Genomic DNA, 12,763 nt, shown 5'->3' with positions numbered 1-12,763 from the left:
CCAAGAGCACATTTAATGTGAGAAAGAAACAAGCAACAAGTAGGATAGAATAATGAAATAATAACAGTTTGTATTTATTTATAATGCTTACTATGTGCCAGACACTAAGAGCTTTATATGTATTAACTCTATCCTTACAACCATCTTATGAGGTAGGTACTATATTGTTTTCTCCCTTTTACAAAAGAGAGAACACAGGCAGAAGTTAAGTGACTTGCTCAAGTCCTACATCTAATAAATGAAAGAGCTAGGATACAATGTAATATTGAAGTTTAAGATTTCTAAAGTAGCGGGATGACGAGCTCCAAGACAAAGTGAAGATCACTGTAATACAGAAGAGGCCAGATCTGTTTGATCATCACTGTATATTTAGTGCCAGACCTCTAGTAGGAACACACAATAAATATACTTTAGAATGAATAGAAGAATGACTCTGCCCACATGCACTGGATAAAGTTACAATTTAAGCTACAGAGAATGTCTGTGAATAAGGTATTGAAGTCTTCAGTGACTGAGGGAGCATATGTACGAAGTTAGGAGATGGTCACAAGAAGCACTCAAAAGAATAGTTCACGAGGGCCCAAGACACAAGAGGATCACGGATGTGGCAATGAATGGCATCTGGGCCCAGTGATTCAAGGATTATAAGGAAAAAAGACACCTCAATTCAAGAATATAAGCCTGTATCCTCAGGGCAAAGGTAAATTTCAGATGAAAAGAATTCACAGAACAGGCTGATGATACAGGGTAGCCAACCTGCAATGGAAGTAGGGGATCACCATGTATAGTTAACAGGCTGGGAGGAAGGTGTCATGGTGGAAGGAAAAAACGTAGAGTACAGCTAGTAAACAGAAAAGACTAGGCCAGAGATTAAGTCTTCTGACACGCCAATCCAAGGTTACTGCCAGTACATACTACCTTTACTTTCAAGTCATTACAGTTTCAGGAGATTAGACTGACTAACCTTTAAGGGAAGTGCCACATGATCATTAATGACCTACAAATTAAGACTTCACTTACAGCTGAAAAGAGTTCAAACATTTTGGAGCACTACCTGCATCGATTTACCTAAGTAATGAATTTCTATGGTTTGTCTTAAAGGACTAGTTTCGCATTTAATCGGTCATTCACTAACCACCCACACTGTGTCTAACACTATGCTAAGCACTTCCAGGTTCAAAAGGGTGTCTGGTATAAGCTTTGGGCAGGGACCGCAGCCTAGTTCATGAGTGAAACAAAAAAGAGCGTGGAAGAAAAAAAGGAAGGAAATAAAAACAAAATGTATTTTTAGATAAACACTTAATGTACATATTAGAATGTACACACCAAATGAGTGTTTACTCCTTCAATAAAGTTACCCCAGAAAGATTACATACTTATTCCGATGATTATGTGATAATCACTATTGGATCTTCTCTTTTGAATCTACCCCTCACCCAAGAGCCAGTGGCATTCTTTCGAAGCACCCCAGTGGTACCAAACCTATATCCTGACACTGAGTTCTTAATGTGGTTCACAGATTGATTCTGTAAGCTTTTCAAAATGTAAGTTCTAAAAATGTAAGCACCAAAAAATGGCAGCATCACTAAAATAACTGTACAGTAAATAAAATTACTTGCAAAAATAACATTCAATTTTAATATATAAACTGTGGCATAATCATGGCTAAATGTTGGTATAACAATAGTTAATTGTGTGCTAGGTCCTGTTCTAATACTTTTTTTTTAATCTCACAACAGCCCTGTAAGATAGGTCTTATAAATATTCTAATTTTACAGAGGAGAAAACTGAGGCTAGAAGTGTTAAGTAACTTGTTAAAGATAACACAACTAGAAAGAGGTGGAGCTGACATTCAAACTCTGACAGTCCAGAGCCCACCCTCTTAACTATCATGCTCTCAGTCTCTTTACTTTTTAGTCATACTTCTAAAACATATGTTGAATACCCTAATGTAAAACTAAATGAAAATTCCCTACAGACTATCCATAGTTTTACTCTTACAAGTAGGCAAAGAAATGCAAAATAAAGCATTGAAGTACTATTTTTTTCACCTACAAAATTAAAGATATGTTAGCTAAGACACTGCTACGTGGTAGACATTACTGTTACAAGCTTGAGAGATGTAATTAACTCTTAAAGCATTCACTTTAGAGCCAGACTACCTAGGTTAGAAAGAACCCTAGTTCTGCCACTTACAAGCAAAGTGATCTTAAGCAAACTACTTAACCTCTCAAGGCCTCTTAGGTAAAAAAAGATGATAATAGTAGTATTCTATTGTGCAAATGAAATTAGTTTACACATGCAAAGTACAGAGAACAACTGTATGGCATATGATAAGCATTCGGTGAGTGGTACTATTATTACTCCTACCCTTCTGGAGGTCCATTTGGTAATATGTATCAATTACGTCGAGCCCAGTAATTCCATAATCATGGATGGGCTCAAATATTTATGTGCCTAAATAGTCTCAGTTGCATTCTTTATAATAGAGAAAATACGAATTCACTGGAATCAATCAAAATACCTGTCAGTAGGGAAATGTATAAGCCAAGGTACTGGAGAGTATTATCCAGTCATCCAAAATCATGTTTTCAATATATTTAACATGGAAATAAATGTACAGTGAGATACTATATATTTTTTAAAAGGCAGCATATGAAAAGGTCGTACCTCAATTTTACTGTGTGCTTATACATTTATGAAAGATTAAAAGGAAACACATCAAAATGTTAATATGGCTTATTTCCAAGTGGTAGGGTTACAGGTGATATTTATTTCCTTACTTATAAGTTTAGATATCTATTAAATTTTCTATCATGAATATGCATCACTTTTCTAATTAGAAAAGCTACTAAAATGAATTCATAGCTTTGACAGACTACTACTGAATAGTTTTCACAATAGAAAGACACTAACTGTACTTCATGTTTTATCTCAGTGATTTCTTACTAGTAGCACTTTTACTTTTTTGCTGACTTTACAATGGACAAACAAGAACTATTTTCAAAGTTCCACTATTTAAAACTACAAATTGTCCAATAACTTTTATAAAAATCTAACAAAACTGTTAACACCCAGATACTCTTGAATAAAGATAACAGCAAAAAATTATCTCTAAGGTCTCCCAATTTATAACACAAAGGGAAGACATACTACTTTTTCTAGTCTTAATTATATATTCTTGTTGAAATAGAGAAATGCTATTATTACTTAGCTACATTTAATGAATGAATGATGTACAAACAAATGACACTTTCTCTATTTTGTTTGAAAGAACTGACTTTGTGACTAGTGTATTATTTAAAAGGCCAAATTCTCACATTATATTCTATACTACTAAAATTGTTTCAAATTCAGTAACTTTAGTATTAATAATTTGGCAGTAATAATTTTCTTGGCTCCTGTGAACTTTCTAGGGAGATAACGCAAAATATACACTTTTATAGATAACTACTTTATCTTTTTATTTTTAAACTTCTAAAGCCTGAGAGGTACTAACAGCTACAACACAGCTGACTGTCCTAAAACCATTAAATAGAACAAAATCAGTCTAAGTGAAAGCAACACTTTAATGAATGTTATATCTTACTCCATAACATCTCTGTAACAAAACACTAGAGAATGCAAAACAAACTTATAGTTAATTCCCCGCCCTGTGTGATTTCCAAAACTATTATTCAGCCTTTCTCTATGTACAGTCCAGCTAGTTCTAGGCAACAACTACTTTCCCTAAGAGAAACCTATTTTGAAGATCAAAGCTGTTCCCCCATATCTAGCAAATATCACTATAGCCAGGAAAAAGAAAAAAAACATTAACTGTCCCCATTTGTCATTAAATTCTTGTCCTCTTAAGTATTTAAGTACATCACAAATGATCTTAAAATTCATCTCTTTCTAATCTCAGTCATTTTGCGGGTTCCATCTAACAATAACTTCTACATCAGTTAACTGTTCACGCCACACAGGTGGTGCTCTGTGAAGCTCATCTAGAACTATGGAGTGGACATCACAACCAGAGATTCATTATCATGATTTAGCATGCTTCTATAAACCAAAAACTGAAACCATTTCCAGATCACACTCTAAAGACAATCACTTTCATAACACGTCTCCTAAACTCTGAAGGCTCAGACAAGAAGGCAAATCAGAGGAGAGACCAGTATTTCCATTCAACCATATCCCCTCCAAACCAATCAAGCTTTTCAAGCCCATGTGGACAAACAGTGGACAGTACAGATGGTGAGTAATGGCTTTTCAAAGATAAGGACAAAAGGTTCACCTGACAGCAACTAATCCTACATAGTGGAATAAAAGCTCAGGAGTGAGACACATGGCAACAGCAAGGAAAGAGGACCAGGAACTTCTGGGGGCAGCATTCTTTGGTCCAAATCCATATCGTTTCCAGAAGTTTCCCAACTACAGACTTCTTCCTTAAAAAAGTTTTGTGGCCCTTGCTGTTACTTTGGGTACCAAAAAACCCCAAAAGATGTGAAATGATATGTATTTTGTCCACTGCAGGAAAGTTTACAAACTGGAATAAATATTTCCTCCATCACCAATCTATAAGTACAGAAAGCTCTTCATTGTTTCCCACCTTAAAAAGAACCAATTTCTCAGAAACTGATTTTACTGATGGGACTATAGCTGGAGTAGGTTTACACATTTACAAAATATCCTGTACCTTCACTTACTATTTTGCAATGAAAACAAAACAATCCCGAAACATATTTTTATACTTTTTACACATCAATTTTATAAAACACACTCTGAAAAGAGCACTTGAGGCTTTCGATTACACTGTAATTTCCCTTAGAGTAACTATCTCAAATGGTAATGTACAATAGTTTTAAGTATGCACACACGAGTACATATGAACATAATATTTTCTTTATGGAATAATATGCATTTACTACTTCTGACTAGCAATCCATGGAGACTATAGTTCTGTAAAAGACTGCTAACCTGGAATAAAAAAAAAAATTCTGAAGGTCTAGAAGCACTCAGTTACCAAATTAATCAGTGAAATACCACACCACTGAGGTATGTATCCATCCTTAATGAAGGTTCAGAGAAATATGACTTTAAAAGTTATACATTAAAAAATATAATGGTTCTTTTCAGTAGGAACTACTTATGAGTGATGTTAATACTTATGAAATAAAAAAAAATCTTAATGCTTTTAAAAATTAGCAGATATTAAGTACTGAATATCAAACACTAGCCACTTACAAACTTCATTTAAGGATTTTAGAAAAACTTAGAGGGCAACAAGTTTTAGACAGAAAGGGTCTAAACTAGCTCATGACCATAATGCTGCTTAAAAAAAAAATCAGTTTCAGTAGTATGTGGTAACTTGTCACATACTATTATACTCTTCAGCTAAAGGAATAATGAAATTCTCTCCCACCACTTCCTCCCAACAATACAAGATCCAGAAGGGAGGGATACTGGTCTTTCAAGCTATACTGATATATCCCAAGACCCTAGGACAGTGCCTGGCACACAGTCGTCAGTAATATTTGTTGAATGAATGAAGGAATGGAAGAACAGGTAGGAACAGGCAAAACCAAGAGATCAATGAGTTGACTACACATAAAGGTACAACTGGTTAATCAGAATATCCACATAAGTAAGCTGATGTCAGATGTGAACTACTCCACATTTTAGTAATAATCTGAATTAGAAGAACTCAGACTTTAAGAATAGCTAATTTTCTCTTAAAAAATTCTTGTATTAAACTATTTAAAATTCTGAGTAATTCTAGATTCTGCTAAAAATATTCAGAACTGGTTTAGCAGGAGAACTAACATTACTCACAAAATCATAAACCCAGTTCATTGTTTCATTATAAGGAAAAACGTGCACATGAAGTTCATCAGTTCTCTTCTGTCAACATTTCTCACTTTCTTTGTACTTTCTCATGATTACTTAGGAAAAAAAACTTCAAAGATATAAAATCCCTTTAATAAGCATCAAAACATTTAATTCTCCTGAGTATATCCTACATTTATTTACATAAACCCTGAAGACTCTTCACATTGATATTAATATTTGTTATTACAACTTCAGAGTTCTGCATAAGGTGTATTTCCTTCTTCTAAATTTTAAGAATTCAGAAAGGTCCTCAAGTTCTCTGGGTCGCTTTCTTATTCAACTAGGACAATTATATTAATAAGTCTTCCCTCTAAAGTGCAAACTACACTTTAGAAAAAGCATGCTTCATGAAGTGAATACAAACCCTCTTTTCCCTCCTTGCATGATATACTGTGTTTGTGATTCTAAGAAAGGAAACCCAAGTTCTTTCTCTAGTTTTACTGTTTTAAAATCTTCTTTTCCATTGCTAGTTTGTCTGTCTTGACATGTACCTGTTACTGTAGCGACATGAGCAAGTATGTCCAGCTCCTCTGTTCCAACAGTACACTTTAATTGCTTGCCATTGGCTATCTGAATCAGATATGACATCCAAAGTTATACCCCATATACTAAACACTGCAAGGGTATGACTCAACGTAATGCTAAAAAAGAATAAGTTTCTAAACAGACTACGTTTGCTGTCCCTAAGAGTAAAGCAACTCAGGGTGGTGACTGCTCATTCTTTTGGGATTCCATGGCTAAGAAATGGAGAACCAACCGTCCAATTTGTTTTCTCTTATTTCCCTTTGATTGGCAAGGCAATTCCTGCACAAGAGAGTTTGTCAAGTGCTTTGGAAGCTTGTGGATAAAAGATGCTGTAAACACACAGAACGTTGTTGGTATGTTACTATGGAGCATTACGTGGAACCATTGTCACTGCGTGGGGGGCAGGTGGATGGCATAGCCCTTCCTGAGGAGGGGAAGAGCGGGAGAGGACAGTCCCCCTCATCGTTGGGCTGGCCATCTTTTAGGCTGGGTGATTTTTCAACCGCAGCGAAACCCCACGTGAAAAGTTACACACACACCCCAAACAAGAAGGACTTGGACAGTCCCCATGCCTGCAGGGCTGGGAGTCCCGGGAACCGAGCGGGAGCGGAGTACTAGGGGTTGGGCCTACACCCCAGGAGCGTGGGGAGAAACTGGGACCGGCGAAGGGGCCCCAGCCGCAGCCGACGCCCGCAGGGCGACCGGAGGCGCAGCTCCGGGGCGGGGGAGCGGCGCCAGACTCGGGCGACGGGCGCGGGGAACGGCCCGGGAGGGCGGCCGCGCCGGGGCCCCGCGCCGCCCAGTTGCCGGGAAGGCTAGCGCCCCGCGGCCGGCGGCGTGGGGGAGGGGAGGCCGGGCCTGCGGCCTGTTGGGGGAGTTCAGCCCGGGCCTTGCGTGCGGCTCTTGGCCGGGCCCCCAACCCGGGGTCCCAGGCTCCGAGAAGAGACTCACCGGAAAGGCCCGGATCCGCATCTTGGTGTCCTTCCGGCTGCCCGTGCCTTTGCTCAGATTCGACATGGTGCTCGTCCCCTCCCCGGCGGCGGCTTCGGGTCGCACTCCGAGGCGCCGGTGTCACATTTAAGGCGGGCGGGCAGGCGAGGGGCGACGCTGGGGGCGGCGGCGCGGCCCACGGGCTGGGCTGGGGAGCTGGCCGGACCCTGGGCGGCCGCGGCGGTGGCGGCGGCGGCTCGGGTTCCGGCGTCTCGGGCTTGGCTGGGGGGCTGCGCTGGCGCGGCGGCTCCACGGGATGCCCCTCACGCCCGGCTCGGCTCCCTTTATCGCGCTCCTCCGCGATGGCGGCGGCGGCGGCGACGGACAAACATCTCACTGCGCAGGCCGAACGTCCTCCTCCTCCTCCTTCTCCTCCTCCGCCTCAGCGAGACGAGATCCGGCCCAGAGGGTGGAGGGGGGAGGAGGGAGGGAAGAGAGCCGGAGAGTGGAGAGATTGGGAGGAGGGGGGTGGGAGGACGACAAGGGGAAGCGGGCGGCCGCTGCGGGGGACGCTCAGATCTCGCGAGAAGAGGGCGAGCGCTCTGTCCTGGGTTGGGCGGGGCGAAGCCTGGGAGCGGGAGGGGGCAACGGGAGGAGAGGAGGGGAACCGGTAGTTGGGGAGGTGGGGGGGACCAGAGGGGCGGGGAGGTAGGAAAGGGGCGGGACTGAGGCGGGAGGTGTAAGCTGACTTTTTGAAAGGGGATCGTTGGAGACCGGATCCTGGGCGAGGTGGCTGCTGATTGGTGGACCGCGGCGCGGTCCCTGTTCACGTGGACGGAGTGGGCGGGGGAAGTTCGGAGAGCCGGAGCAGTAGGACTGTAGTAGGCTGGATCCGGCTCCGCCGGGCTGGGCTGGCTGGGGTGGGCTGAGCTAGGGCGGGAGGCGAGTAGACTGGGGTGGAGCGTGGGGTGCTAGGTGGATAACCACGTCCTAGAACTGGTTCCTGTGTTTTTCTAGGGCATGTGGACTAGGGATGGGTACTTGACCAGATGCCAGAAAGTTGAAAGAAGAGTTTGTGCAGGAGTTACCTGCAGTGTCAGAAATTCGGTTCCTGTATGCCTAACAAAGTATTCAGATCGGATGTGCACACCCCAGCTGTCAGGATTGAGGGGTGGAAATCCACAAAATTTCCTTAAACAGCATAAGCTCTAGATTCACTGATATTTTCTGAGGGACCCAGAACTTATTAGTGTTAAGATCTCTTTTTCGTTGCCATTGAGACAACTCCCTTAACGCAGTGCAGTATTTTGGTAAATGGTGTTAAGTAGAAGATAGGATGATTAGAAACCTATCCTTAACCTGCCAAATCATTTTTACCATTACAAGAGTATGATAGACTTTGAAAGCCAAAATTTTTGTCTTTGATTCCAGTTTGCGGATAACTTGGGGAAAAAAATTTTTGGCATTGTGATCAAAAAGTCTAGTTTTGCTTTTCATTTATTATGGATTATACTTACTAATTTATCTCTTTGCCCAATTGATGTTATATTTGGATTTCTGACTGCAGAGGAATATGTGAGTTCCCACTAAAGTTTGTGATCTCATTTTAAATAAGACCCTACATTTGAAAGCTAGGGTAGTAATACTTTTTAAATTTATTTTTTAAAGCCTTTTAAAAAAAATTTGGAGTGTAATACTTTTGTAGCATTTGGAAACTGGGTATTTTATACTTTTTTTTTTAAATAAGTGGACTGAAATATACCTTTTGATTTGTTCGCTATAAGGTTGAATTTTCCCTAAATTAGCTTAATCCTGATAGCTAGATTTACCAGTGTTGTGCTTTCACCCCCTACTTGGTTGAAATGCCCCATTAGAAACATCATATTTTCTTGTTTTGTTTTCTGGTATTTGCTAATAGAACAGAGCTTAAGAAACAAGGATGTTGCTTGAAGCAGTATCTGTGTAAATACTGAAGCTAAAAATAGGTCAAGAATTTTGTTGATAAGGTAAGATTGGGAGGATTCTGATTTAAATATAAAATACTCTGAGTCTTGGATAGTTTATAATCTGTATGCTGACTGAAACTCCATTTCTATAATCATTAGACTATATTAACAACCAATGTTTTTTTATTGGTTGTAGTGTCACATGGCTCAGTTTCTTTGTAATTTAAGAATATATGGGGCCATCTCTACCATTTTACTGGATGTATTTTCTGTCTTTTGGGGCAAGGACTGGACTGTTTGTGTCTAGAGTTCCTCATCTGTAAGATGGGGATAAAAATAATATTTTCTCCTTGGGCTACTATGAAATTTAGATGATTAACACCATTTTTAAAAGGCCTGAGAGCAGTACTCAGCACCGACTCAAAACTTGTTGGCTGTTATTATCATGGGTAATTAAGGCCCAGGTTACACTATCGTCCTTTATTCAATATGTAGGTTTCTTTAAAAATGCTGTATGCTTTTATAAAATGAATCTTATTTGGATTTCACAAACCAATAAAGTATTTTTCAAAAAGCTGGGGAACCAATTTAGGGTTGACAACTTTATTTTGGCAAGTTTAAGAGCATTAAAAAGGAATAATTAACTGGAAGTAGAGACTAGTTTCATTATCTTTTTGTTGTTGTTAAGTATTTTAACCATAGAAATGGAGGAAGGTCAATTTGTGAATAGAGGACAGTTCTTTAGAACAATACACTGAGCTGATTTTTCTCCTTTCAGCGAGAACCTGAGAAAACACCATGGGCCAGCATTTAGGAGTACCCTGCATTAAGTCATATTCCCATGTAATTGTGAAGCATATAATCACCTTTTAATTAATTTGTTTTGTGAACCCAGATTTTCATATTTTGGTTTTGCTTAAGCAAAATTTAGCTGCATTTAAAAGAATCACTTTCAACGGTCTTCCTTTAGGCTTTTAACCACAAAGACCCAGAAAAACTCTTCAAAATGAATTTGTCTACCACTGCCATAAAAAAAAAATCTACTGCTCATTTACTTTTTCATTTAATTATTCATTTGTTTAAGAAACATTTATTTAATGGTTGCTATATGTCAGGCACTAAGGTGAATAAGACAGATGAGACCTGCAATCACAGAATATGTAGTTCTTCCCACCGCGCCCCCCCCCAAAAAAAAATTTGGAAACCACAGACCCAGGTTGAATTTGGCAATAACTTTTTATATACTGCAGTACAGAAATCAGAGCTTTTCCTTTCTAGGAAATCAGCATCCTCAAAATGTCTATGAAATACTCTGTAAAGCAGCAGTAGACCATTCTTCTAGTCCCGTAGTATTCCCTGACTTGCAAATAGCAAATGAACTTTCAGGATATTTCTTTTTCTGCCACCTGCCACCTGATCTAGCAGAGAAAGCAGCTCTGGACTAGGAACTCACTAGATGTTACATGCCTGCCAGTTGGTATTCCTACTTACGCCGACCGTGTCCTGACCCAGGAGAACAGTGGCCCCATTTCCATTTATTCGCATGGAGCACATGCAGTCAGAGAAGCCAGGAGGCTGAGTGGACCAGCCTCTTTTCTACATCCCAGTTTAGAAATGGGCAGTACAGACTGTGAGAAGCCAGTGAAAGGCAAGAGCTTCTTCTTGGCCATGAATTTCTAGGTATCCAGGATACCAAGCCACATGAATTACTACATCGTACCTGGTGATCTGATTGTGCAGATATTGGTTATTAAAACTGCTGACAGCCTCCCAATTCATTTAGAAAAATCTGGTCAATGGCTTTGAACGACAAAGACTGTTAGGGAAAGATGCATGTTTTTGAAATTGGAAGAGGAAGATTTATAGGTATTATCACTTCCTTGAAAAGAAGGGCTAGATCTACTTTCTTCCTTGTCTCCACCAGGCAACTAGCAAGTATTGCAGGCCATTAAATTTGTACATATTTAGAGCAGTAGCATTCATATGTGCTTTATAAGATGACATATTATAGGAGTATTTGATTGAGAACATAACCACAGACAATTACATATATAAAAACTGTAGATCTTTTCTACTTTGTTCTTACTATTTTTTTATGTGTATGTCATCAAGACAAGAAGTTTATAAGCCCTATGAGCATATGTGACAAGTTACATCTTGAATTAAAGAAAATCTTAAATGCCTATTGTATCATAAAAACCCATCTCAATTTTTATCACATTGTCATGCTAAACAAAAGCATCTCACTGGCAGCTCTGGAAACCTTCTAGTTGGCCTGGACAGTGTTCTATTTACTCCACATTTATCCAATAAATTAATATTTTGGAAATAAAAATATCTGTATATACAACCAACAAACCTAACCTACCAGAATACATATTCTCAATTAAAAATTATAGGCGTTGGGCTTCCCTGGTGGCGCAGTGGTTGAGAGTCCGCCTGCCGATGCGGGGGACATGGGTTCGTGCCCCGGTCCGGGAAAATCCCACATGCCACGGAGCGGCTGGGCCCATGAGCCATGGCCGCTGAGCCTGCGCGTCCGGAGCCTGTGCTCTGCAATGCGAGAGGCCACAACAGTGAGAGGCCCGCGTACCGCAAAGAAAAAAAATTATAGGCATTGCATTCATGTAATTTTATTTTGAAGAAAAATAATTTCCTCTTACTGATAACAGTAACTATATCAAGAAACCTCTGGGGGACAATTATGAATATGTATTGCTTTCATTCGTGACAAGTAAAGCATATGTTGAAATTTATAACTCATCAGCTCTGTCTTTGTGAAGTAAGTTAATTTTGGAGATGAGATAAAGCATGGTTCCAGAGAGCTATAAAAGTAAATAGTCTAAATTTTATGCTAGATTTAGTAATTGTGTGAATTATAAATACAACAGTCAACAAATATAATAAAATAGTATTATCTTTAAACTTCTGCAATAAACTGTTTGTCTTTAGTTCACAGTAAACCTGTATTCTTTATTCTTACATCTTCAACTAGTAAAAATCAAAATCTGAATAAAGCAAAGGAATGGTGGTAGAGTTGAAGAATAACCTTTAAGAGACTAACAGATTAAAAAAAAATTGTTGGGGCCAGTTTCTAGCCCCAAGTTGATATAATCAATTAATTCCTGGCAATAAATTGACTTGAAGTTATTGGTATCTGAATATTCTAGTTCTTGAGTGGCTGGTTATTGGGCAGAAGACCCATTGAATGGGTGGTTCTAAGAAAGGGACAACATGGCATCTTGTTAAGATGAAACCAGCATCTTTATACCTAACCCAGTTTGAAACCCTATAAAGACTTTTCATTTATAAGACCTTTAGATATGGTACTTCTCTGCTACTGGAATCCTTGTTGAGAAGTGCCTGTCTTTGCATGAACTTTCGTCTTTTGGGAAAAGTTACTTCAGATGCTTGGATTGGATTGTTAAGGCAGTCTCACATTATTTTATTAATTTTTACAGCTATGTTTGTCCTTGTTTTGGGGGTGG

General features: G+C 39.6%; 1 protein-coding gene across 1 annotated transcript in view; it reads right to left on the bottom strand.

Moving 5' to 3' along the window:
* CUL3 (cullin 3) overlaps nucleotides 1-7,761 on the bottom strand; it is a 96,786-nt gene extending 89,025 nt beyond the window's left edge. The window contains exon 1 of the mRNA XM_029224959.1: nucleotides 7,351-7,761. Coding sequence (XP_029080792.1) covers nucleotides 7,351-7,416 — 66 coding nt within the window. The 5' untranslated portion in view covers nucleotides 7,417-7,761. The remainder of the gene's footprint in view (nucleotides 1-7,350) is intronic.
* Between the last annotated feature and the right edge of the window lie 5,002 nt (nucleotides 7,762-12,763).

Source organism: Monodon monoceros, unplaced genomic scaffold, assembly GCF_005190385.1.
Source record: "Monodon monoceros isolate NGI ecotype Baffin Bay Population unplaced genomic scaffold, NGI_Narwhal_1 Super_Scaffold_16, whole genome shotgun sequence".
Classification (NCBI taxonomy): Eukaryota; Metazoa; Chordata; class Mammalia; order Artiodactyla; family Monodontidae; genus Monodon; species Monodon monoceros.
This window is presented reverse-complemented; position numbering and strand designations above follow the sequence as displayed.